The sequence below is a fragment of the Erithacus rubecula genome (assembly GCF_903797595.1).
Source record: "Erithacus rubecula genome assembly, chromosome: Z".
In the NCBI taxonomy this organism is placed as follows: domain Eukaryota; kingdom Metazoa; phylum Chordata; class Aves; order Passeriformes; family Muscicapidae; genus Erithacus; species Erithacus rubecula.
In genome coordinates, this window is record NC_136661.1 from 30090669 (window position 1) to 30115678 (window position 25010).

At 42.5% G+C, this 25010-nt stretch overlaps 1 protein-coding gene across 1 annotated transcript in view; it reads right to left on the bottom strand.

Moving 5' to 3' along the window:
• Positions 1-25010, bottom strand: part of LOXHD1 (lipoxygenase homology PLAT domains 1) — a gene marked incomplete at both ends in the record, with an annotated part of 129367 nt that overhangs the window by 66862 nt on the left and 37495 nt on the right. Inside the window, 12 exons of the mRNA XM_079330659.1 lie at positions 485-618; positions 1988-2142; positions 2908-3196; positions 5950-6110; positions 6930-7122; positions 7448-7644; positions 8496-8572; positions 15475-15635; positions 18850-19004; positions 20794-20929; positions 23402-23488; positions 23807-23967. Coding sequence (XP_079186785.1) covers positions 485-618; positions 1988-2142; positions 2908-3196; positions 5950-6110; positions 6930-7122; positions 7448-7644; positions 8496-8572; positions 15475-15635; positions 18850-19004; positions 20794-20929; positions 23402-23488; positions 23807-23967 — 1906 coding nt within the window. The remainder of the gene's footprint in view (positions 1-484; positions 619-1987; positions 2143-2907; positions 3197-5949; positions 6111-6929; positions 7123-7447; positions 7645-8495; positions 8573-15474; positions 15636-18849; positions 19005-20793; positions 20930-23401; positions 23489-23806; positions 23968-25010) is intronic.

Here is a 25010-nt window from a genome sequence, read left to right on the forward strand (position 1 = left end):
CTCATATTTTAGGTTTTGAGCAGCCCATTCTTTGCTCATCCAGCTTTCTGTGGAAATCATGAGAGTTTGCTTAGATCAGAGCTTGCTTTTGGCCCAGATCTTTTGCATTAAACAAAACGTAATCTCAGAGACTTTTAAACTCCTAGAAGGAAAATGCTTGAGTGCAACCTCTGCTCCAGGAGGGAGAGATGAGCCCATCCCAGCAGAAACAGAAAAAAGCTGAGGTTCCCATCCAAACACTGCTGTTCCCCAAACTAAAGAGGTGCTGGGGCAGCAAAACCCCTCAGGTACCCCAGAATGGCCCCACACTCTGTGTCATGGCCAGTGGCCACAAGGCTCCCAAAGGATGCCCATTCCCTATGAGCAGATGAGGAGCTCCAATGATGCCCTTCTGCATCTCCTCTGCATCCCCACAGCTCTGCAGGCCCCCAGAAATGTAACCCACTCTCCTGACCACACGAAAAGGGCTCAACAGGCTCCTCACGTGGTGCTCTCTTTGAGGTCAACAATCTCTACCCTCTCCAGGAACCAGCTGGGGCTAGCACCAGAGTTATCGTGGCGGATCCTCAGCTTCTTCAGCTCGCCCAGGTCAATGGCTTTGATGGTGAACACGTCTACCTGCACAGGAGGCAACAGGCAAATGGCTGTGTTTCCAGGAAAGAAGGAAAGAAAGGCGGTAAATGGCCAAGGGTAATCTTTTTCGCCATTAGAAAAATAGCTATTTGTTACGTTTTCTCTGTACTCTTTGGTGGGTGTACAAAAATAACTGCAGAGCTCTGAGGTGTCCCATTAACACTCATGTTTGGCTCCCACAAGGCAGAAATAGCCTTGGAGCTGCTCAGCCCTTCACTCCCCTCTTTACCTGATCCCAGTTTTAGCTTCCTGTAAGTTTAACTACTCTCTGCTAAATATCATTCCTTTCAGGCTTAGTATTTTCCCACAGATTGGACTGGAATGGGACAAAAACCATGTTGACTCCATGGAAATTCTCCTGCACATCTCTGTGTAGAATCTTAGAATATCCAGAATTGGAAGGGATCCACAAGGATCACTGAGCCCAACTCCTGGCTCTGCATGGGAAAGCCCCAAAATACAGCCCATATGCTTTATTTCAAACATTTCAGAATTTCCTCCTTTTGTCATTTACCACGACCAAGAGGATCATTTATTAAGTGTGTTAGTGTGACAGGATGGTCCTTGTTATCATAACAGTTTAAACATTTTAATGTGATTAATATGTTGGTAGACTTTGGGTTTGTACTCCCAGGAGTAAGGAGCATTACATTTGCAGCTTGGAGCTCTTCCCACTGAATGAAGAACCATGTGCAGGTTGCAGTTTCACCAGTGCCAAGCTCATAAATCACAGCTAACAGCTTATTTAACAACCTTAGGGCTCTTTTTTTATGTGGTTGCAAGTTTTCCACAGCTGCTTTTTGTTTCTATAATTTTTTTGTTCTTCTGAATTATTCCTTGAAAAACTCCTGGCTATAACAGTAGCTTGTTAATTGTTCATAAACTTTTTATAGCAAATACTCAACATACAAGAAATGATCTTTAATTGGATTAGATTATAACGTAATTACAGCACACTGTGCAATAATGTTTTTATTCCCTGGCTGGTTGGGCAGAACATTTAGAATAGTATTTGCATCTAAATATCTACATGCTTGAACTGCCCCAAAAATACTCTCCAATATTAATTTAATGTTTGTAAGTTTTAAGTATTCCTGAAAGGAAGCATTATTACCAGAATGCTTACAGGAAGCAGACACAGAAAGTGGCTCCAACATGGAATTGGTGTTCAGCTTATTATTCAAATGAATCTCCCCTGGAAAACGTTTTGAGGCATTTTGTTTTGCATACTATATTTCAGAAATAAAAAACATTTGAAAGAAGTGAGAAGAAGCTGTATTGAGCAGCCAGCACGTCGACTGAGAGAAGCCTGCCAGCCTCCTCCTCGCTTGAGTGAGTGGAGTTCATGCATTACCTGTCCTTTCTCAAACTTGTTGAGGTTATTTGACCTTTTCAGCTGGCGCTCACCCGTGTCTCCTCTTTCCATGCCATAGATGCTCAAGAAGACATTAGCATCTGTCCCAGCCCCCCACACAGTCCCAGTGAGAATGTGGACTTCATACGTATTTTCTGCAAGTAAAATTGCAAAGGCAGGTCAGAAGGACCTCAGAAAAGGCCAGATTTCATCAAAACCATGGCTCACTGTGCAACCCCTGAAAGGCCAGCACAGAAAGAGCTTACCTGGAGTTTGCTGGCATCTATCCTAAATCATGAGCAGCTCTGTTTTCCTTCAGCCCCTTTCCTTGGCCATAACAACAGTTACATCTTGCTAAGCTCTCAGCCACAGTGGTAACCTCTGGGACTGTTGATCCAAGTGCCATAGACAACCTTTGATGAATCCTATCTAATCTATATCTAATATATCTATATCTTTATCTATATACCTATATCTATATCTATATCTATATCTATATCTATATCTATATCTATATCTATATCTATATCTATATCTATATCTATATCGAATCTAGATCTAGATGATCCTTTGATGAATCCTATCTAATCTATATCTAATCTATATCTAATATATACCTATTTCCATATATATATATCTCTATATCTATCTATATCTATATCTAATCTATATCTATATCTATCTGTATCTGTATCTATCTAGATCTAGATCTATATCTAGATCTAGATAGATAGATAGACAGATAGATAGATATAGATAGATATAGATATGGCTTATATATATCCTATATGTATTTGGGATATTCCAGTTTCAAGCTGTCTCCTCCATGCTCTGTGTAGTTTCTATGCTTAATTTACCCACCATCCTCTTCCTCCCCAGCCTGATCTCACACACACACATACATTCCCTCTGGTATTTACCCTCCAGCTCAGATTCTTCAGGCACCAGCTCCACCACCAGCTCCTTATCCCCTTCATCCTTAGCCAGCCAGCGATGTGCCACAAACGTATAGACATCCATCCCTTCTTCCTCCTTGGTCTCCCCCTCTTCTTTCTTATCAGAGTTATTTTTCTTCTTTTCATCAGTCTCGTTTGTGTTTGTGGTGAGGCGCTTCAGGGTGACGCTTTCCAGGAACCAGCCGTCCCCAATGCCTGTCCCATCGTGGCCTATCCGAATCTTATAAATCTTGCCAACATCTGCAGCCTCTCTCTGACACCAAGGGAAAGCCAGCACCCAGGGGGATAGAAGAAAATCTTAATTTCATAAATTATTCTTAAAAATGAGAAGCACGGCCTCTATCACACAAAGTATCTAAGCATGGATAAGAACAATTTCTAAGTGAGTTTACATTTAATTTTTCCTCTTCTGCTTTACTATTTCATACTTTCCACTGCCAAATCTCATCTGAACGGATTAAGCTGAAGATGTTCAGAGCAGCTATGGTGAGGAAAGGAGCAAAATCCATATTTATTTGGCTCCCTACTTCCTCATTGCTCTCCTTACCTATTGTCTCTCTGTTGTCACTAAAGATGAATATATGATAAAATCACACCAGGTTTTTACAGATTCTCAGTGTATGAGGCATTTTGAAAATTAATAATAAGCTGCCTTTCATACTCAGCACAGGATATGAACCCAGCAAGAAGCAATAATGGTGTAGTGAAAAGGCAGTTAACTCCTATAACCTGATCTCTGACTCAGGCCGTGGGTTTGGAGTGCCCTTCTCCTTCCTCCTCATCTGGAAAATTAGAGGAGTGTTTTCTCACTTTGCTGGTGAGCAGAGAGGGTACAGTCATCAGTGGTTACAGTGCTCCAGTGGCAGAAGGCTGATCAGTAAGGAGATTTACATCCCTCCAGTCAGCACAGCAGGCACAAAACCTTCTTGGTTTAGATTATCTGTCCAGATTAGTAGCTAATGAAGCTGGATAGAAGATTTTACTCCACACAATCCTTCAACAACCCATGACTTGTTTCTGATGATTGCTTGTGCCGTTCTGCAGTGTTTGTGCTATAAAACTTGCAAACATTTGCTTCAGGCTGAAATCTGGCACTTGGCGTGTAGGGTTTTAGTCTAGAAGCGTTTTGTAGATTAAAACAAAATCAATTGCATACAAGATGCTTATCAAAAAAGTAAAATTGATCCTGCTGTCCTGACATAAAGAATATATCTTTCCTTACATGGCTTTACCCTTAGATTTACTGTAATCATCCTGCATGCCTTGTCCATGACTGATGGCATTTCCTATTATCATGTAGCTCACAGAATCTTATTTTTGCTGGTGTCTTTTTGTAAACACTCATATAGTGAAAGAGATAGACGATCTGTTTATTAATGCTCCAGAGCTTCTGCCTTGTGTGCTTATAAAAAATATCACAGAAATGGGCATAATTTTCAAATCTGGCAATAAATATCAGAGAGAGGATATAAGCAAAGCTATGTAAACAGAACACTGTACATATGGCTTTATTATAAATCTGATATTGGCTAATAGCTCTTACTCATAAATTTTAGAAAGCTTATTTCCTTCAAAATCAGAGAAACCTAATCTTAAAATTATAGAGAGTTTTGAAAAAGCAAACATTTATAAGGTACTAGTAATTTCAAATACCCCAAAACTCATTAAAAATAGATAAACATCAATAACTCCATTCGGTAAAACAAGAGAATGAGGCAGGAGGAGGTGAACTGAACTCAAAAATACACAGTACAACTGGTAAAGCTGTGGATAAAGGCACCTCCATTTGGCCACTGAGAGCTGGAAGAATATCCCAGTCTTGATGATTCAGGGGAGCTTCAGCAGTTAGCTCCAAGCTGAACTGCTGAGATGGATCCAACCTCTGTGGGACTGCAAATTCATAAGAAGACAGACACTGCTGTGCCAAGTCTTGTGTGCGAGCAGAAGTGACAGATGTGCCTTAAATCCTGCTTCCACCTGGAATCTGCTTCACTGTCCAGATGTTGGTCTTTCCTTCAGTACAGAGGATGTGGCTCTGATGTGTTCTGGCAGAGCATCCTCTCTTTGCTCTGATCCCACATCAGGGCAAGGGCTAAGACCCCAAACCATGGGCAGAAACCCCAAGATAACAAGGCAGAAAAGGACACTGGTCCCAGAGGGAGAGGATGCCTGACCACAATGTGATCCACCCTCATGTGCAGCCTCACTAGCCCAGGACATCTTTCTGGATTATCCAAGTCCTGGCTCACTCCTTGAATTATCTTGGAGGTTTCTCACCCCTCCAAACACTCATTTTGCTGCTGGGCTGCTGAGAAAGAGGTGTGGGGCTGTGCAGTATGAGCCTGAATTCTGACCATGCTGATGCCTGGAGGACTGAGCTGAGCACACAGAGAGCCAGGGCTGTGCAGTGCCTGCTGGAACAGTGTTACAGGCACTGTGAAATCCATGAGGCACTCACACATTCACAGGAATTACAGCTGCAAACCTCTGCAGGGCTGATGTCTGAACCCATAGTTAATGGTGTGTGTGAACACAGGCAAACTTGGACTCCTTATATGCTCAGACAAATGTGTTTTTGCCCCAGCTACACAATGAGAATTGCTAATAACATGTGGTCAAGCCCGAAGTTTAAAGTCTTTTGAGATCCTTTTGAAAGTAAATATAAACAAATACTGCTATTAGATCATAAATTTCAATGACACCTTTGCTAGTAGCTGCTCACAGAAGATGTAAGTCTCTCCACAAAACCCTATAAAGAATTAAAAAGCCTTCCAAAACTATGGACAGAGGACAGTCCTGAGTATCCAGAGACAGATACTGTCTGACCTGCAATTTTCTTGAAAAGATTTTGTTTGGTTTTTTGGGTTTTGTTTGTTTGTTTGTTTTGGTTTGGTTTAGTTTTTGTTTTTTTTGTGTATGGTTGGGCCAGTTACTCTATTGAAGCCTCAACTTTGGCTGATCATTCTTTTCCCCTCTCAGAAGTGGCAGTGACTGCCTTCATCATACCTTGAAGATATCCGTGGCTCCCCTTTCAAAGTTGTTGGATCTGTTTTCTAGGATCATCAGCTCTGTTTTGCCAGTCTCACCATAAATCTGCATGAAGACTTTGGCGTTGGTGCCTGCGGCTCGCACTCCTCCAGTGACTACAGACACCTCATAGTTTATCACTAGTCCAAAAATAAAGCAATTAAATCAGCAGAGAAACCCAGATAACAACATTCCCGGGGGCTCAGGTTTGAAATTAAATTACCTTGTCTTAACAAATGTCCATGTAGCCAACCATTTGGTCTTATCCAAACTAAATGTGAGATAACAGAACTCTTCACTGAGGACTAACCTAATAGTTTTCCTTTTACAAGTATTAGCCCATATCAGAGGGGTGCAAAACAGAGCCTTAAAAGGGAATTTTGTTTCAGTGCTAACTATAGAGTGGTTGAATGATCTCCTTAGTACAGTACAAGGGAGGGAGTTACAGAGAGCAGGGGGAAAACACAGCATTCTATCTCAGCATCCAACAGCAAATTTTAACTGTAGCCTTAAAAGAAAAGGGGTCTACTGATAAAAGTCAAGTGGCCAGTCAGGATTTGGCACTTATTTATCAAACAGCTTCTCCTTTCCAGGAAACAGGGTAATAAAGACAGGATGGGACATGTGCTGGTGCACAAAGAGAAAAAAAGGACTGGGGCAGATAACAGTAGAAAAAAGAACCCACTGATATTGCAGTGTAGAAGCACATTGTCTTGTGCTGTGCTGTGATGCCCAGGATGTAAATTTTTCATATGGTCTCAGGAAATGGAGATGAAAATCTCTGTAATGTTTTTCCAACTCTTACAGAAAAAACCGAGAAGAATATTTTACTTTTCTCACCAATACAAACTCATAGGAATGGTGATTTTTTTAGTCTCTGAGACAGTGGTGACCTGAAGAGCAATGCATATTATATTTATATTTTATATTTAGCAATAAAGCAGCAGGTGTTCTCTTACATTTCTCAATAGGCAAAATCTCACTCGGGTAGACCTCCACCTCCACCCTGCCATCAGCCTCATCCTTGTCCAGCCATCGGTTGCAGGGGAACATGTACTGCCTTCCCTGGACTGGGACTGTGATCTGGACACTGGCCAGGAACCAGCCAGACCTCAGCCCCACGTTATCATGCCCAATCAGGATTCGATTGATCTTTGAAAAAAGCAGACAAAAACACAGAAGGGCAGGGAAAAACCCAACACAACAGGATTTGTGTAATGTAAAACAGCCTCCTTACCCTGGTACTCTTCCCCCGTGTTCATGTAAATAATGTGTAAATGTGTTTAACTGTGGACTTAAAACATGCACAATGTAGCATGCACAATAGATTACTGGTGTAAAATCCATGTAAAACTTGTCTCTTAATAACCAGTGTAGATGTCAAAGGTTCTTTCATCAGCTTCAACGTGGAGTGTTATTTTGATCCTGAATTCAGACACTTGCACAAAGTACAAACCCACCTGCAATTAGTTCTTACCTTTCCAATATCCATCATGTCTAGAGTAAACTCATCCACTCGACTACGTTCAAAATAATTTCCTAGATCATTGTCAGAGACTAAGAGAGGCTCTTTGCTGGAGTCTGCTTTTTCACCGTAGAGTTTGATGAAAACTTTGGAATCTGAGCTGGCACCGGGGATATCTCCTGTCTTCACACTGATGTGGTAACTGACATCTGGAGCAAGATTGATGCACAAAACAAGGACTCGTGAGTGGCATTTTACCCAGCCAGGCAATGGGCTTCAAACAAATTTTAAGGGAGGAAAGCTCCAGATACAGACACAAAAAGGGCTTTGCCCTCCTTTCATGCACCCAGCATCAGGGCCATGCTGGAGAAGCTGTCACACCTTGGAGTTGTTCACCAAAAAATAAGAGATCCAAAAGGTACATTAGTAAGCATAAAATATTCTGTTTGCCTCCCTCTCACTCTTAGATGATTACCCAAGCCATAAAAATGCACTTAGTCAAATAGGATTATTTCACAGTTTTTATACTTACAATTTAATTCAATAACTTTAGCCTTATATATATATATATATATATTTTTTTTTTTTTAAATAAAACACCCTGCACTATGCAAGAACCGTTTTCTAAAGAAAATGGTAGCATTGGAGCCCTGATTCTCCAGAAAAGGGCAATATAATATTTTTGGTGATTTTCTTCAGAGAATGCAGTTGTTTGATGGAATTTATTTACTAAAACAGTGGCAATTCAAGATCCTTCAGATAAAGATATACAAGAAAGCAGTTCTCAAACAAATCACAACTTTAAAAATCGGTGTTTCTTTCTGCATATATAATGCTGCAATTATGTTCTTATATGCAAATTATTCCCATTCATAAGCTAGAATTTTAGAGTCAGAGGCATTTCTCTCAGCCTGACCTGCTGCAGCTTCTTGCATAAGAATGACAAAAACACCCGGTAGATTTACTGGAAACTGACAAGAATTATTAAGAAGAATAAAGCAAATAAACACACTGATGCACAACTCAAACCCAGACCTTCTATTTTCCAAGCTAAACTCACTTTTTAGCAATGGTGACTCCCCAGCAGGCACTAATTCTCGGACAATCTGACCATCATCCTCATTTTTATCAAGCCATCTGGTTTACAAACAGAAGTAAGTTATCTTTGAATAATTAGCACCTGTTAGACCTTTCAAAATCTATGTTGGCTTCACACATAGCCCATATCCATACTACAGTCAAAAAGATATTTTTAGAGGGCTCTGTATCTCTGTTATATTAGCAGGGACTTGACCAGACCATACGGCAGCCACATTTTAAATCTCCATTTTTCCAAGAAGAGGGACTGTGAGAGCTCTGCTCGCAGCAGATAAGCATCTGATGTGATGTCCATCTGTCTGAAAAGCACAAACTCCACAACCACAAGTCATTCCTGTGAACAGGCAGTCTTAGTGTCTTGAAAGCATTGACCTTCATTGACCAGAAGGACTTGCAGCCTCTGCTGCTAAAGGGAGTGGATGGATTATGTTATTCCCATTTTCAGGGAATTGCAGGCAGCTGGCATCAGCAAAAAGGAAGGATCTGCAATGTTTCTTAACACTAAAGATGCAACTAGACTAATTAAGAAGAGGAGCTGGGCACAAAGCAAACTGTAGCATGACCTCAAGGGAAAAAAATCTGAATGGAAAATCATAGAATCATAGAATGGTTTGGGTTGGAAGGGACTCTAAAACCATCCAGTGCCACCCCCTGCCATGGCAGGAACACCTTTCACTGTCCCAGGCTGCTACAACTCCCATCCAGCCTGGCCTTGAATATTCCCAGGATTGGGGCAGCCACAGCTGCTCTGGACATCCTGTGCCAGGATATCACCACCTGATAGTAAAGAATTTCTTCTTAATATGTAATCTCTCTGCCCTCCTTCATTTTAGGATGATTTCTGCCTTATCCTACTACTACATGCCTTATACAACTACTGCTTTCCAAAAGTCCCCTCTTCAGTCTCCCTCCAAAAGTCCCCTCCCAAAACAGAGGGGAATTAATTGCTAACCTGGCAACATTCACAGCTGCTCCTTCAGCCTCAGGGGTGAAGGATTTACAGCCTCAACCCCATCATGTGCCCTACAGCAACCATTGCATGACAGGAGCCAGAGATTTCTCACTTTCCTCCTCAAACCCAGACTGCAGCACTCAGTATATTCCTGTAGGCATCTGTTTAGGGTCAGGTTTCCCACAGTGGTGCTGTGAGAGCAGGAGCAGCTCTCAGAATGCCCATTGTTCCCAGGTACACATCTATCTGCAGCAGAGCCTTTTGCAGCTAAAAATACAGTTTCAAACCAGCAGGGGCGAGAAAAGGACAAATGAGCACTCTCTGGAGGGTCATGCAGAGATTTAAATGGCTGCAGAACGAGAAGGAGTAATAACAAATCCCCAGAAACTGTTTATTTTTAAAGGTGGCCACGCTGGACTGCAGCAGACCTGCTTCTGCACAAACACATGCAGCCCTTGTGTCCTGTGAGCTCCCCACAGTGACACTGTGACACACAGTGTGCCAAAAAGGAGGGGAGCTCACTTCCCACCAAAGTTTACATCTTTGACTTTGACAGTGAGTCAGCACATAAGGAAACCAGAAAATGACCCTTTGGAACCAGGATTTGGGGACATGAACAAAGAGAGCTGCTGAGAGCTGGATCAGACCTAAGGCACCTTGCTGGTAAAAAACCAGCACAGCTCAAAGTCATCACCTGTTGGACCAGATATTTTGGAAGACCCAGGATGGTATGTATCCACTTCATCCGTCTGAAGGAATATTACATTTTGAATCTTCTCCCCTCTCCTCCCACCCAGAGGAAAATAAAAAATTTCCCAGAGGAAATAATAAGCACAAGGAAACCATGCAAAAAGAAAAAAAAAACCAAAAACCAACAACACCAGGAAAGAAATCCAAACATGAGCTAGAGCCAGCCAGTCCTGGAAGCACAAGCAGCAGTGTTCTCATAAAAAAGGGGTGCACAGGAATCCCACCACACAGACACACATCCCCAGCCCCAGCTTCCCTCTAAGCTTTGGAAGGTTGTGGAGTTTGCACTCTACCCAAATTCTTCCCTTTCTCTCAGTAAAGCAGGTGGCCTTGTGCAGGTGGGCTTGGCCAGGGTCAGCAGGAAGATGAAGAACACATGAAAATGTGGTGACCACACCAGCACCATGTGATATCTGATGTGGGGATGTGCCTCAGCAGAGGTTGAGGGATGTAGTTGGATAGAGGAACAGAAAAATCTGTGGGGAAGACCATGAAACTGATGACAAGAATTGAGCAGGGGTGGATTGCAATAAGAGCATGCTAAGACATCACGTTGTCTTAAGAAAGGAAGCATTTATTCATATTTTAGGGCTGGGGTGGGATGGGGTTATTTTACCTGTTAAAACTGGTCCTTAATACCTTTGTCTTATGTAGTTCTTGATGCTGGCTCAGGATTCACATCCTTGGACAGGTATCCAATGGCTAGGGGATCACATCATCCCAAAAGTCAAGATGCTTCTGTGTACATGGGTGGTAACTGGGAGGACCCACAAAATTCAAGCCTAGATTTCACCACCCAGGACCACTGAGCTCAGCATGGCCTTCAGGAAGGCAGAAGCTCACAATGTAGACACACTTCTCTCCTCCTTCTTTTCTTTTTTTGTGCCCTGCAAGCTGCTGTTTCTGCTGCCAGTGGACATGCTGCTGTGTTCTGTCACCTTTGCCACTAGTGACATTTTAGGGTTATCTGGGATAAATCTGAATGAATCTCTCCTGTGCTGAGGTGGCAGGATAAAAATACTTCCCACAAGAAACAGATTTCTGTGTGCAGCACAGCAAATGCTAACTGCTTCAGCAGTGAGGGCAGAGGAGAAAAGTGAATCAGAAAAGCAGGACACACCCTGAGATAAAGAAATTCCCTCTAATAATGCTGGTAGACAGTGATGGCAAGAGAAGGAGTGTATCTTGGGTGGGAGGAGGAAGAGGAGGTTTATCAGCAGAAGTGGCTTTAAAGCTCCTTGTGCTGTTTCAGCCAAGACTACAGCCAGGAGTGGCAGGAGCAGTATTTTCTTGAGAAGATTAGTGGCAGAGGAAATATTTGGATAAGCAATGCCACTGCATCCTTTCCTTTCATTACATATGCATCAATATCCTAATTTCACTTCACTGTAATTCCAACAGCATATCACTGAGCAGCAGATTGAAACCAGGGGTTTATAGTCTTACCTCAAACACAAATGGATTGACACATCTGGCTGCAGAAAATAGAATATTTCAGTGCAGAGCCATCATATCCCCAGTACAAAAGGCATGTCAAAATCCTTTATTTTATCAGAACCTCTATATGATTTCAGTGAATGTAATTCACCTGCCACAGTGGATTTTGCAAGGGTGTAGCCTTGTCCTGTGTCACATCCTTGGTTTTAAAGGGATGCTTTATGACCAATATAACTCAAAGAGGACAGAAATATGACATGAAAGACACTTCAGAATTTCTAGAGGATCAGAGAGTCAGGTGACCACTGGAAAAAATACAATATGACATCATATCTAGCATTTGAAACCCAGCCTGAGTGCAATTAGAATGATTGGCACATCCATTAGATTCAGAGACACATATGTATTTGTGTGTGCCTTTAAATATAACCTATACACAGAAATGTGTAAAAAGAGAAAGACATTTCAGTTTATTTTTAGGCAAGAAAAGGAGGATTCTCTGGCTCCTTTGTGTGATGAACATTTTTTGGCATTTAATTGAGTAAATGTTCTTTCTCAGGAGTCTCCTAGTGCATCATCCAATTCATGGTCTGTTCTTCAGAGAATTAACAATGTTCCCTAATGCTCGTGCTGGAGAAAAATAAGGATGGTGGGGGCCATATGCTTAGGAAAAAAATTTAATGACATATCACTGAAGATTTCAGTGGAGTTGTAATGATTTATAGCATGTAAAATTCTATCCTATCACGAACTCACGACTCTGTCTGATTGAAAATTCATTTCTGTCTGGGATATAAATATTATAAAAAATAGGCAGTTTTAGAGAGTGTCAGCTAGTCCATTCCTGGACTTCCAGAGAGCTTTGGGGAGAAAATTGTATCAGAAGAACTCAGTTCTGATCTTCAAAAAAGTTTGGCTTAATTTCTTGGGCAAAAGTTGAACTCCCTTAATTTTGAGCTTTGCAGCCAGTATTCATCATCACCATGCCTAAACCACATCAAGCATTACAAGGTATAAACTGTTCAGTGATGCCACTGAATGATTCAGTATTCAGTTCCTAAAAGCATGGATATTATAATGCTGTGTGATTGTAAGGGAGGAATAGTACTGCATCCAGGTGATGTACTAGCAATTCTGCAAATAACACTCGTGGAAGTAACTTGCATTTACTACTTGCAAGCACGGATTAAATGACCCCTTTAAAAATCACTGACTCTAAGCCAACTGTTTAAAGAGTTGAAAGCACAGGCCTGGGAGTCATTATTTCTCAATGCTCTTCCTGAATCTGACACAAACTCACAATTAATCCACTTAGCTTCCCTTTATCTTTGCTAGCTCCCTTGTACAACAAAGACAGCTCTTCTCACAGAGCTCCTGTGGTTACTAAGTGATAGATGATCCCAAGGAGTCACAGAAAAGGTTTCAAACTAAAAGGCAAAACAGAGTCATATATATAAATATGTAAATAACAAGAACAGAGGGACTTCAACAAATTCTACAATGAAGACCTATAAGGATGTGTTAAAGATATCAGCTAGAGAGGAAGCTGGTTAGGCAGCTTTTTGATGGAGTATCTGCTCCCCAGGTGTGTTTCAGCCTGTGAGGAGGATGTGGAGCTTTCTGCACAGGTGAGATGTGTTTCTGCTGGAAGGCATTTTATCCCCCAGCTGTTTCACAGGAGTAGCTGAGTGTCACAGGGTCAATGGAGCAGCTTTCAGTAGGAACCCAGTAGCAAAAGCTGCTTTCCCCAGACTATGCAATTGTGCTGAATGAAATGGAAGTTCATTAAGTCTTGGAAACAAAGGCAGTGAGAACAGCATGTCCACTGTCCAAGCAGAAAAAGACTCTTCCCTGGTATGCCCCTTGGATGGAATCTCTAACTAACCTCCCTTGCACGGACAAATCTTGGACAAATCTTTTCCCAACCTCTTGCCCCCGTAGAGTCAGGTGAAGCAAAGCTCCCTGAGCTCCCCCCAAAGCTGTCCTTGGCCCACAGGAGTGGAGAGGAACACCCAGACGCTGCAGGCCAGGGAAGGGTCTGTCCCTCACTTGGAGGATGCAGTGGGTGAGCACCTTGGCCCTCAGATCTCTGCAGAGCCCATGACGACACCCGTACACTGCGATGGTGCCCCAGCCTCCGGGAGGCACGGGCACCAAAGGGATGGAGGGAGCAGCTGTCCCTGTGCTTGGTGGTGATCAGTCATGTCAGCCTCCCAGTCTGAGGGGAAAGAGATAATGCTGGCACAAGGACAGCAAATAAAAGCCACTAGAGCCACGCTGGTACCGCTTGGGAAAAGAGACATTGAGAAAGATAAGAAGAGTGGAATTCCATTGCTGGTCACCTCAAGCCTGAAGGTGCAGCATGAGTATTTTGGGGATAAGGTATTGGGTTTTTCTCTCTGTCCTGTTTGCATCCCTGGCTTGAGGGGAATGCCCATTGATGCTCCTGATCCACAGGTGCAAACTGAAGGGGAAAGGTGTCACTCCGAATTCCTGCACCCAGTGCAGCAGTCACATAAGGAGACAATTCAAAAAGGAAATCTCCAAAGTGAGCCAGCTGCTGTGTGCAGTTAGACACAGAAATACCTCTGAGGAGTCTGAGCAAAACAGCCTTTCACATGGACGCTCCATGTCAGAGGAAAAACATGTCTAGCTTGCTTAGCTTAACTCCATGAAACATATGGTTGTTAAATATGGACCAAAAGGCAGCAATGACTATATTTGCTCTTTGAGAAGGGAGTGACTGGCCTGCTTTTCACAACCAGGATGACATTGTATCTGCTGCTCTGTGCTCTCTCCAAGCTGAATTTGCTCTCTGATGTGATGGGGCTTTAGCAATGCCAAGAGGCTGGGGGCTGGCTCCTGGTTTGCATTTTGCTCCCCTCATTATAGTGGAGTTATTTCAAGAGACAAGGAGCCAGCTCAGAGGCTTTACCTTTGTCTTCAATTTTAAAATAATTGTGTTTGAGTTTTACAATTTCACCTGTCCCTGGGAGATGGTTTTTTAGAACAGGTGCTTGGTGGTGTTAAATGGAGCTCACTGGATGTCCATCCTATGGGTTGGACATCCTGAAAGGGCAAGTGGCATTACACTGGAGTTAATCTTTAATATTTTCACTCAGTTCTCTCTAGTTTGTGCTGCAGAGTTGAGGCAGACCCCAGTTAGTGCCAGCACAGTTCATGCATCTTGTTCCCCACAGCAGCCTTAGTACAGCACATTTCTTTTGGCCACTTAATTGTGTAGGGAAGGGTAGACTGCACTTAAAACCCACCCACAGGGGTGGATCAGAGCCCTCTGCCCTGCCACTATCTCTGCCTGCATGATATGCATTTCCCCTCATGCAAGGAGCTCTTCAGATGGCAGCATAATAATTCTGCATGCACCCAACACTAAAATAGCATCCCATTGCTCCCAGAGGGATGGGATGTGCATGTGAGGGACCAGCACCTCGTAACATGCAGTAACACCAGCAGGTTGCAGAGTGTGTTTCTGCAGCAGGCAGTTCAGTGACACTTGGTGAGGTGCTGGAAGGTTTAATTTTGTCTTTTGGAAATTCTCTGCATTACTGAGGAGTTCACAATCCAGATTGCTGGTCATTTGGTAAGGGGAGTTAGCTGTATCTTAAACCTCCCAAAACACACTCTTTGCTTTCAGGCTTAGCAAAAAATAAATGAGCAAATGAATAAATAAAAAGGATTAAGCTGTTCTCAGAAAATTCCAGTCACGGACCAACAACTAGGCTCTTCAAATTCTGGCAAATGCAGAGACAGAGACTTAATTTGCAAGCATTGTTTCCAGTACCTGTAGCAGGGGAATTCCACAGCCTCACTTTCTGGCTGTCCTTCTTCCCTCACTATCACTTTGGCAAGGTACCAGCCACTGCTTCCTCCTTTGCCATCATGCCCTATCCTCACCCTCCTCACCTGCTTCAGCGTTACTGCTTCAATGAAGAATTCATCGGCCTTTGAGGAGGAGAATAAAAAAGGTAAGGCAATATTTCTCCTTAAAAGCAAACAAACAACTCAAATTTATTATTGCAATCAAACCAACATCATCAGCATGCTGCAAGATAATTCTTCACAAGATGGAGTAGAATGTACAAATTTACCAAAGAATAAAAAGCCTGGATATTTGTACTAGATGTGTAAGGTTAGATTTGTAAATATATGATCCACCAGCATTTTAAATCTGCCATGTCATTGCACGCCCTCCACAACTGAAAAAAAAAAGAGAAGTAATTTGATTATTAAGAAATTCATACAGAGAGGCAGGAAATCCAAGTTCAAACCCCTGCTCAGATATAAGCTTTCTGAGAAGTCAGAAGCAGATCACTTCAGACCAAATCTGCAGAGGTGTGTGGAGGTACAGTTCAAAGTCATTACACTGTGTTAAAGTCAGAGAGCATTGACTACCCAGCACAATTTAACCCCATTTAATTTCCTGGCATGCCAGTATGGGCAAGGCTGCACAGGGCTATTTCCAGCTGCCCCATGAGTTGGTGTGAACCAAACACAGCAGATAAATACCCTCAATACCCCACAAGAGAAAAGGATTTAATTTTTTTTTTTTTTTCCCCTGGAAATAGGTGTAAATAACCAACCTATTATCCCAAGGGATGATGCCCTCAAGAGCAGAGCCCTGTTACCCACGAGCTGACTGGCACCAACAGTCCCTGATGGATGAGGGAAGGGGAATGCATGAAGAGAGTGAATTACACCTCTGGGAAACAGGCCAGGCAAAAATATCTGTGGCCCATGTACAGATGCACACCCATGACACATGCATGGTAATAGTGGGTGTAAAAACACAGTTTATCTGCAGTGTATAGCCCTACATGGAGACATGACTGCTGTGATTGCCATCTGGCTGAGATGTCTTGCTTAGGTAAGAGAAAGACAACCACTATCTTTTGGTTGTTCTTCATCTCCCAAAAGCACTCACAGTGGTAGCACATATCCAGCTAGCTCTCAGGAAGCATGGTGACTAGGCAGTGTTTACAATTTATTAGAACTATAATAGTTATGTCATCATTCAGGACTCCAAACTGACCTTCAGAATGGAGACAGCATTTTGCCACTGCTTCAAGTGTTAATGGTGGGCTTACATATGCCAATGCTGCTTATACACTCAAAACTGCTGAACTGGGGATTTAAGGCATCAAAGCCTCCCTGACTCAGTCCAAGTCAATGTAATTTAATTCATTAGTCCTGATGCTCACCTTACTTATTAAGGGCTGTTATAAATTAATGAGTAAGTAACTAACTGGAACCACAACAGGGCAAACACCAAATTTAGAGGCATCTTTAAATCTCACTTTCTACACAGTCTGTTAGTTTGCATCTGCAGGCAAACTTTTAAAGTTAAATTGGTAATCAAGGTACTGTTGGTTTAAGTGGTTGTAGATTAGAGACCGTACTGACTTAGCAACATTTCTTTTTAGCAGGATATCTGAGTTAATCAGTGTAGATATACTCATTCAGCCTCTTGAATATATGAGCTCTAAGTTTGTCAGGATCAATTCTTAAACAACTTTCCATTCATTCACCAGCTTTCAGCTCCTTGTGCCAGGAGAGCAGTTTTCACTAATAGGCTCCAGTTTGGTTTATGTCATCTGCATACTGTTAATCACATCATTTGATTGCCAAAATTATTTTTCCCTTTTTATCCTCCTTCATGCAAGTTAGCCTATGACTTATTTTTGTGAATAAATATCACAGAATCATCACAGAATCCTAAAATGGTTTGGATTGGAAGGGGCCTTAAAGGGACCTGACATGGGTAGGGACACTTTCCACTAGACCAAATGGATCCAAGTCTCATCCAATCTGGACATAGACAAGGATGGAGCATCCCATAAAATAGCCATTATCTGTGTTTAAAATATTTGTATTCTCTGGAAAACAAGCATCTTTCTTTGTAACTTGAGTGAAACAGTCTTCAGCACCAAAACACGACTCATTTTGCTACCATTTTGACAAACACAGGCTTCATCAAATGACAACATTCCATCCTTTATATCTTGGATCTACCTTTTAAAACTAAAATATCTATAATGTCAATGCATAAAAAGACAAGATGTTTGCAAAGTCCATTTATGCAAACCTATATATAATTTAGAACCAGAATGGACTCTCATTCTGTATAATCGCCACGTTTCCACAGACAGATCTTGAAAGCACAAAAATTACTTGATGAAAATTCTTTTAAAGTCTAGAAGAACCAGTGATTTCAGTGAAGAATTGGAAATTCTGGACATTCAAAGGCAAATTCAAAGTGCTAATGCATATTTCAGAAGCCTAAATTCAATGGTCTATTTTGAAAATGAGACCTCTTTTTATCTTCATTTTCTTTCCACTTTGAACTTCAATCAAATAATGACATGAGAGATGGGAAATCTGCAGAGTTCTGTGATCAGATTCTCAAAATCTCCTTTTGGAGATATTGATTACAATTTACTAGTCTAAGTTGGACCCTAGAGATCCAAAACTGGATACATATTAAGTAGCTTGACCCTATAGATCAGATCAGCAAACTGTTTGCTTGCTGATACTGCCAATGCTGCAAGGGCTTTAGCTACTATTCAACTTCTTTATTATCTACAGCTCTCCAGGGAATAAGATCCGTCTTGATTTCAGTTCATTTCCACCTCCCTACATTCCAGACATGGACAGGCAAAAATATATTGAAAATCAGTTTGAAAATAAGACATAAAATTGAGTGCAGCATGGTTGAGGGAAACTGAAGGAATTATAAAGGAAACATGTTAGGCTTTGGGTACTGACTTTCACATTAAATAAGATGTTTTTTTCTTTCTTTGCCCCAGGGAGCCAAATTTTTGCTGTATTAGACGGAAGAGAAAACGCTCTCTTTCATTCTTGGTAGATTTCCTGGAAGCTTTCCCCAATCTGAAGATGCAATTTCAGCAGTCAGAACATAGCTGGGGAGCAAACCAAGAGACTCTTTCATGAGCATACATCAAGCAAGGGCACACTGTCCCCGACCCAAACCTCCCTCCAGCTGCAACCCGTTACGACGCTCTGTCGACAAGATTTATTTCTCCCCGCTTCCTGGTGAGGAAACCAGCTGAGTTTACAAACACACATTTAAAAAAAATTAAAAACTAATTTATAAAAAAAAACACTGCACGCTTTAAAAACCCTGTGTGGAGGTGCTTACGTTGCCTTTCTCAAATTTGTTGACGGTGTTGATGCAGTTGTAGAGGACGCGCTCGCCCGTGTCGCCCTGGTCGCCGATGAGGCAGACGAAGACGTTGGCGTCCGTGCCACTGCCACTCACTGTGCCCGTGCACACTGTCACCCGGTACTTGATCACTGGGGGGACACAAATTGGTCAAACAGCCCCAGCAAGGCCGTTAGTCGCCCTTAAAAGTCGCTGTGTTTTTAGGATTGTAATTAACTTCAGGCGTTGGTATTTCCGGCTGGTACTTCTGCTGCTGTATTGATTGTACACTTCCACGTTGCCACGAGGAAAAAGTGGGGGGAAAAAGATAAAAGCAGAAAGAACTGAAGTGCTGAGAGAAAGTCCTCCAAAAAAGGACATAATAATCCTGGGCCTTTCAAGAAAAACCTTGTGGAGTCCCCCCCCATACTACTACCTCCCCTTCTGCCTTCCCAAAATGGCCCTGGGAGTGGGAATCTTGCAATGTGCATGAGGAAAATAATATTTTCAGCATCCAGGACCATGGCAGGCAGAGAAGAAGAGTTAGAAAGGGACAAGAGACCTGAGGAATGGGCTCTTCATGTTGGATTTATGGGACAAGACAGCCCTAGTTGGCCTCATCCCCTTGGGACGGTTATGATCAGAGAACCATAAAATCATTACATCATAAAAGTTGGAAAAGACCCCCCAAGATCATCCCTCCAAGAGTCCAAACTTTATGGAGGAAGTGGATTGTCCTGCATGGTTTTCACCTCTAAGGTCATCATACGGTTTTTGTGGATGGATTTTGGTCTGCCACCCTCCTCCCCTGACCATGCCCTCCTCTCTGCCTTCCCATCCCATTGAGTGAAGGATTTCCAGGAAGAAATATCACAACAAGGAGCCAGCTCACAGGCTCCAAATTTTGAGAGAGATCCCCTTTTCTCCAGCTTGGGGAAGGGACAGGAAGCAGTCCTCCCACCCTCTCTCCAAAATCCACCTGCAAGCCCAACACAGAGGTGCTGCATCTCCCCTCTGCTCAGCACAAATTCTCCACACAGGAAAGTGCCTGAGTGAGAGTTCAAGCTGCCCTCTCCACAGCTGATTAAAAATACATTTCAAAACAAGTTTTATTTACATTTTAATAACATCTGCAATTACAATTACTCTTCCTCTTCTGAGGAATTGCTCTACTGCATGCAGATCACCAATGTCAAAACAAGAAATTTCAGAAAATGGGGAACTCAAGATCTACAGAGTGTGGGTGCTTTGGTAGAAATATGAAATATCCCACCAGCTACCTTGAGATGTTCTGCTCTCCTAAATTCTCCCTCTAAGTAGATTTAATTCTTGTGACACAAGGTCAAAGCAGAAGTGGCCACTCCAGGAAGCCAGAGCAAAGTTCTGCAGCTTTCCTTAATTAAATCTCGAGTTCAATTAAAAGAATAAATAGTTTGGATTGCTCGTACATACTGAAAGATGCATAAGCACACACCAATGTGCTGTGCAACTTACTATATATTTATACATACAGCTGCATAAATTTGCATATAACTAAATAAAACTTTAGAGCTCAAAATATGATTGTCAAATTTTAGATTGCATTTCAGCTAAGCTTGCTTTCCATGAATATTCCTCAAACCTTGCGTTTCAAATTTCAAGGGAGACTGGAAGAAAAGTACAAGTTAAAAAAACCAAGCCCTGCAAACAACTGTGCCATGGCCAGATCTCCCATTTCCCACCACAGAGAAACCGGCTCAAAAAAAAAAATAATTAATAAAAGGCTGGGATTTCTCAGGCTTCATGCAGCTAATGATGCACACAGAAAATACTGCAGAGAGAAAGTGCCAGAAAGAGAAGTTAATTGAACTGCATCAGTCTGGCTGTGCATCTCTCACACAAAGAGGGTTTCTTTCTATTCAGGTCCTAAGCAAGCCTGTGCACAGAGCCCGTGGCTCTCACCTGGCATGACTTCAGTCACCAGAGATCCCTCGGCGGGGAGCTCCCGCACGATCTCATTGTCCTCTTCATTTATATCTAGCCAGCGGCCGCAGTTGAATGAGTATTTTTCTTTTGTCAGCGTTTTCAGCAGAGTTACCTTCATTAAACCAAAACACCGCATGAGTTCAGAGGCTTAAAGGCAAAAAAGCAACGAGATCCTGACAGGTTTTTGCCAGGGAGGCAAGAGTAGGTAGCAGCAGAGAAATAAAGCACATTAATAATGAGACTGTCCCGCTTCAGCCCTGTAGTGATGCATGGAGGAAAGTCTGCCACAGCTGATGGCTTTTCATTCCTCCTTTCTCCAATCACTCCATGGCATTGTGGAACTTTTGAGGGATTCTGTGGCTCTGCAAATGGCTCACCACGTGCCACTCAAGGAGCAAATTGGGGATGGGGCTTGTGCTGCTGGTTCTTACTGATAAGAATCAATGCATCGAGAAAAAAAAATAAACAAAAAAATTTGCAGCAGCCCTGAAAAAAGATCTGCTCCCAAAGGAGCAATGAGCAAATAAGGTGGTGTTCTGCAGGTGTCTGTTGAAGTGTGTAAAGCAAAGGTATGAAGAAGGTCTGTAAAATCACAGGTGACAATGAAGAAGGCAGAGAGGGATCAGCTGTTCCTTCTTCTGCCTCAAGAAATATCAAATCATGCCTGTGGAAGAAAGTTCTAAGGAAAAAAAAAAAGGCACAATCGGCTGTTAAGATTGCTGAAAGTTTAAATGTTCAAGAGGAGGCTGGAAACTTTGAATTAATACCTGGAAAAATAAACCTGCTAAATGCTTTCTGTTTGGTAGATCAGTTTAGGAAGTATCCAACCAGTCAAAACCTGAATGAATGTTCGGAGGAAGTATCATAAATGCTTGTCTTTTTTTCTTACATTTTTAAAACTAGGACCTCATGTGAAACAAGAGAGAGGATGTTGGGCTTGAGAGACTTTTGGCTGACCAGTGTGCCTGTTTTAGGTTTTGTGATAGTAAAAGAATGCCTGACCTAACACAAAGCAAACCAGGAATGAAACGTGGGAGGACTGGAACAAAGCATCATTTAGGTTTCATCTAATTTCCTAGGTGCTACAATGGGTGCACAAGTGATGGGATTCATGTGCCATGAGCATCCAGAAAACATCAGACTGTATATATGGACAGACTGATTTTCACGAAGTCATAGAATCATTCAGGTTGAAAAAGTCCTAAAATGGGTCCAACCATACATCAACTCATTTCATGCATCTTAAGCAGGTTTACTTAGGCAGTTTGGACAGAAGGGAACCCTAGACACACTCTAAGTTACCTCTTGCCCTTCCTAAATATAATTTTTCTGCAGGAAAGTAAGATTCTGTGGGGAAATATACAGCTGTGAAGGATGCAAAGATTCTTGCTCATCATCTGTGAACAAACTAATAGGAATGACTGCAGCAGCACAAAGTCTGACCAGCAATTTCTTTGTCATAAAAGACCCCAACCAGACACCTCTCCCACCATATGGTGACAACAGCAGCACTTGATGCCCTCCTTCCCCTGGAGATGGGTGTTGGCAGTGGATGGTTTCACAGCTCCATGACAATGCAGGAGAGCAGGATCTGTCAAAGCACACTAGAGGAGCCCAAGAGAAAGCTCCAAGTGGTAAACTGTGGTTCATCAACACATTCATTTACAGATGCAGAGCAAAGTGTGTGTTTTGCTAAGCAGACAGAGCCAGCCAAGCTGCTCAGGAAGAGCAGGAGTGGAGCTGCTCTCCAGAAAATGCAGGTGAGGGGTGACAGCATGGCAATCAATGCTGGTGGAGCAAAGGAGGTGTGAGTGAAGATCAAGCAGGTCACCCTTGTCATGTCCCACAGAGCACAGGGCTGCTGTCCTCTGCACAGTCTGCCCCTCCAGCCTGCAGGAGCTCACCCCCATCACAGGGCTGTCAGCACTCCAGGGCAGGGGATACTGCACTGTGAAATCTCTGCTGGAATCAGGGCTTTTTCTTGTTAAGGGCATTGTAAATAAGCCAGAGAAGGAGTGGGTTTCTCTTTCTATACAGTAGTGGTGTGTAGGAATAGGAAGTTTTCTGAAGAGCAAGGAAGAAACTCCTGGTAGGAGTGAGATGAGTGCACTGGTTGTCTGACCTGGGAAGGGTGGGAAAGTGGGATTTTTACCATCAGTCTCGGCTGCTGGGACCTGCCTCTCCCCATTGCTCTCATTTCCCACACACAAAATCACACAGTCATTTGGGTTGGAAGAAAAGCTCTCCATGATCATCAAGTCCAACCATTCCCCAGCACAGCCCAGGCCAGCACTGTCCAATGTCCCCACGTGCCACATCCACACAGCTTTTAAATCTCTCCAGGCATGGGGACTGCAGCACTGCCCTGGACACCTCTGCCAGGGCTGGTTAACCCTTTCCATGAAGGAATTTTCCCTAATGTTCAATCTAATCCTTCCCTGGTGCAATTTTAGCCCATTTTATCTCGTCCTCTGACAGGGCAGGCACTGCACATCAAGCTCAGCTGCCAGACCCAGGACTGGCACTGCAGACCTCTGCCACCAGCCTGGCTTCCCACTCCTACCTTCCCTTGCTGTCCCCTCACCTTATTCAGATGCCAGCCAGCAAAGGGATTTCTCTTCTCGTGCCATATCCGAAGCTTATAAAAGGTGCCGAGGTCAGGAAGCTCTATCTGCAAATGGGTAAAAAAGGTAAAATATTCATTTTGGTAAGTCAGCAAAGCACACACAGAAAGGGCACCTCTGAGCATCTTGTAAGAGCTAAATCAGAGAGAAGTTAAAAATACCAGCCTATTCCCTGTTTTGGGAAGAAAAGTCATATAAACAGGCAAGTAAAACATTTGCATCACCACCAAAGGGAGTGACTTCTCAATTTTAGAAGGATGTAACGGAGAAAAAAATCCCATACTGATGTTTTTCTGCCTGGGATTGAAGTGAAAGCCCTGGAAAACAATATCCAGCCAAATCTACCACTTGCAGAAGATTCATACCATGAATTTGTCAGTCTGTCCAGTTTCAAAGTTGTCTGAATTGTTGTCTAGCTTCATCTCATCTGACTTCCCTTTGTCTCCATAAATCTGGAAGAAGATGGTGGCATCTGTTCCTGCATTTTTAATGTCACTTGTCCAGATCCACAGAGACCAGGGATTTTCTAGAAAGAAAGGTTAAAGATACTTGTTTAAATAATTTTTATAGGGTGACCTGGTGAAAAACATAATTATCATTGTTTCCCCAATTAAGGATGAAGAAAGACAGAGACCTTTCATCCTTTTCTGCACAAACATGATCAGCTGCTGATTGATGTGCAGGAATGTGATTGGAAACACAATTCTGAGATGACATTTTAAAGAAAATTACTTAAACATAAACAGCCTCTTTTCAGATGAACCATATTCTCTTGTTGTACTCTACTAACAGGGTAATGCAGAGGTGTGCCCCAAGCCTGTAGTTGCAGTTTGCTTGTCAAATACCTACAACTCAAGCTTCAAAAGTCATAAAGTCAGGGAAATATTCATCTTCCCTTTTGTCAGTGAGAAAGAGTCTCTAGTTACTTGTGCACAGTGCAGTGCAGCTCCAGGTAACTCCTAAAAACTTGTCTGCTCTGTGTCTGGGGCAAGGAGGAATAGGACACAGACATGTTATCACCTCATCCTGAGATAATGAGACTCCAGAGGCTGGATTAATTATCCCAAAAATGCTTGTTGCAGAACAGGCTGTCTCAAAGCCCACGCAGGTGTCCATCCCTAGTGAGGCTGCATCATATGGGACAAACACGCTCAGAGCAGTGTAAAGATATTTTCCAAAAGGTTTTAAATTATTTAAATACCTAAATTTGACATGACTTTAGTTAACACCTTTTTTTATACTACATGACATACCCTAAGATTGTGGCCAACCTGTAAGATTTTTGTATCTCAAGTCTTCATCCAACATTTTAACCCTAAGTCCAGTCCACCTGCAGCACTTTACATGGGTTTTCATACCAGAATATTGTTGCATCTATAAAAGTGACATTATTTCCTCTAAAGAGCCCCTTATCTGCACACCTTATTGACTACAATGTGTGTCACTTCTGCAGGCCTTGCAGCATCTACAGGAGAAGGAACAGCCTTCTTTCCTCACTCAGACATCAGCTGAATTATTAACAAATCTTAATGAGAGAATTGCTAACCCTTTCAGTACGTCTGAGCCCAC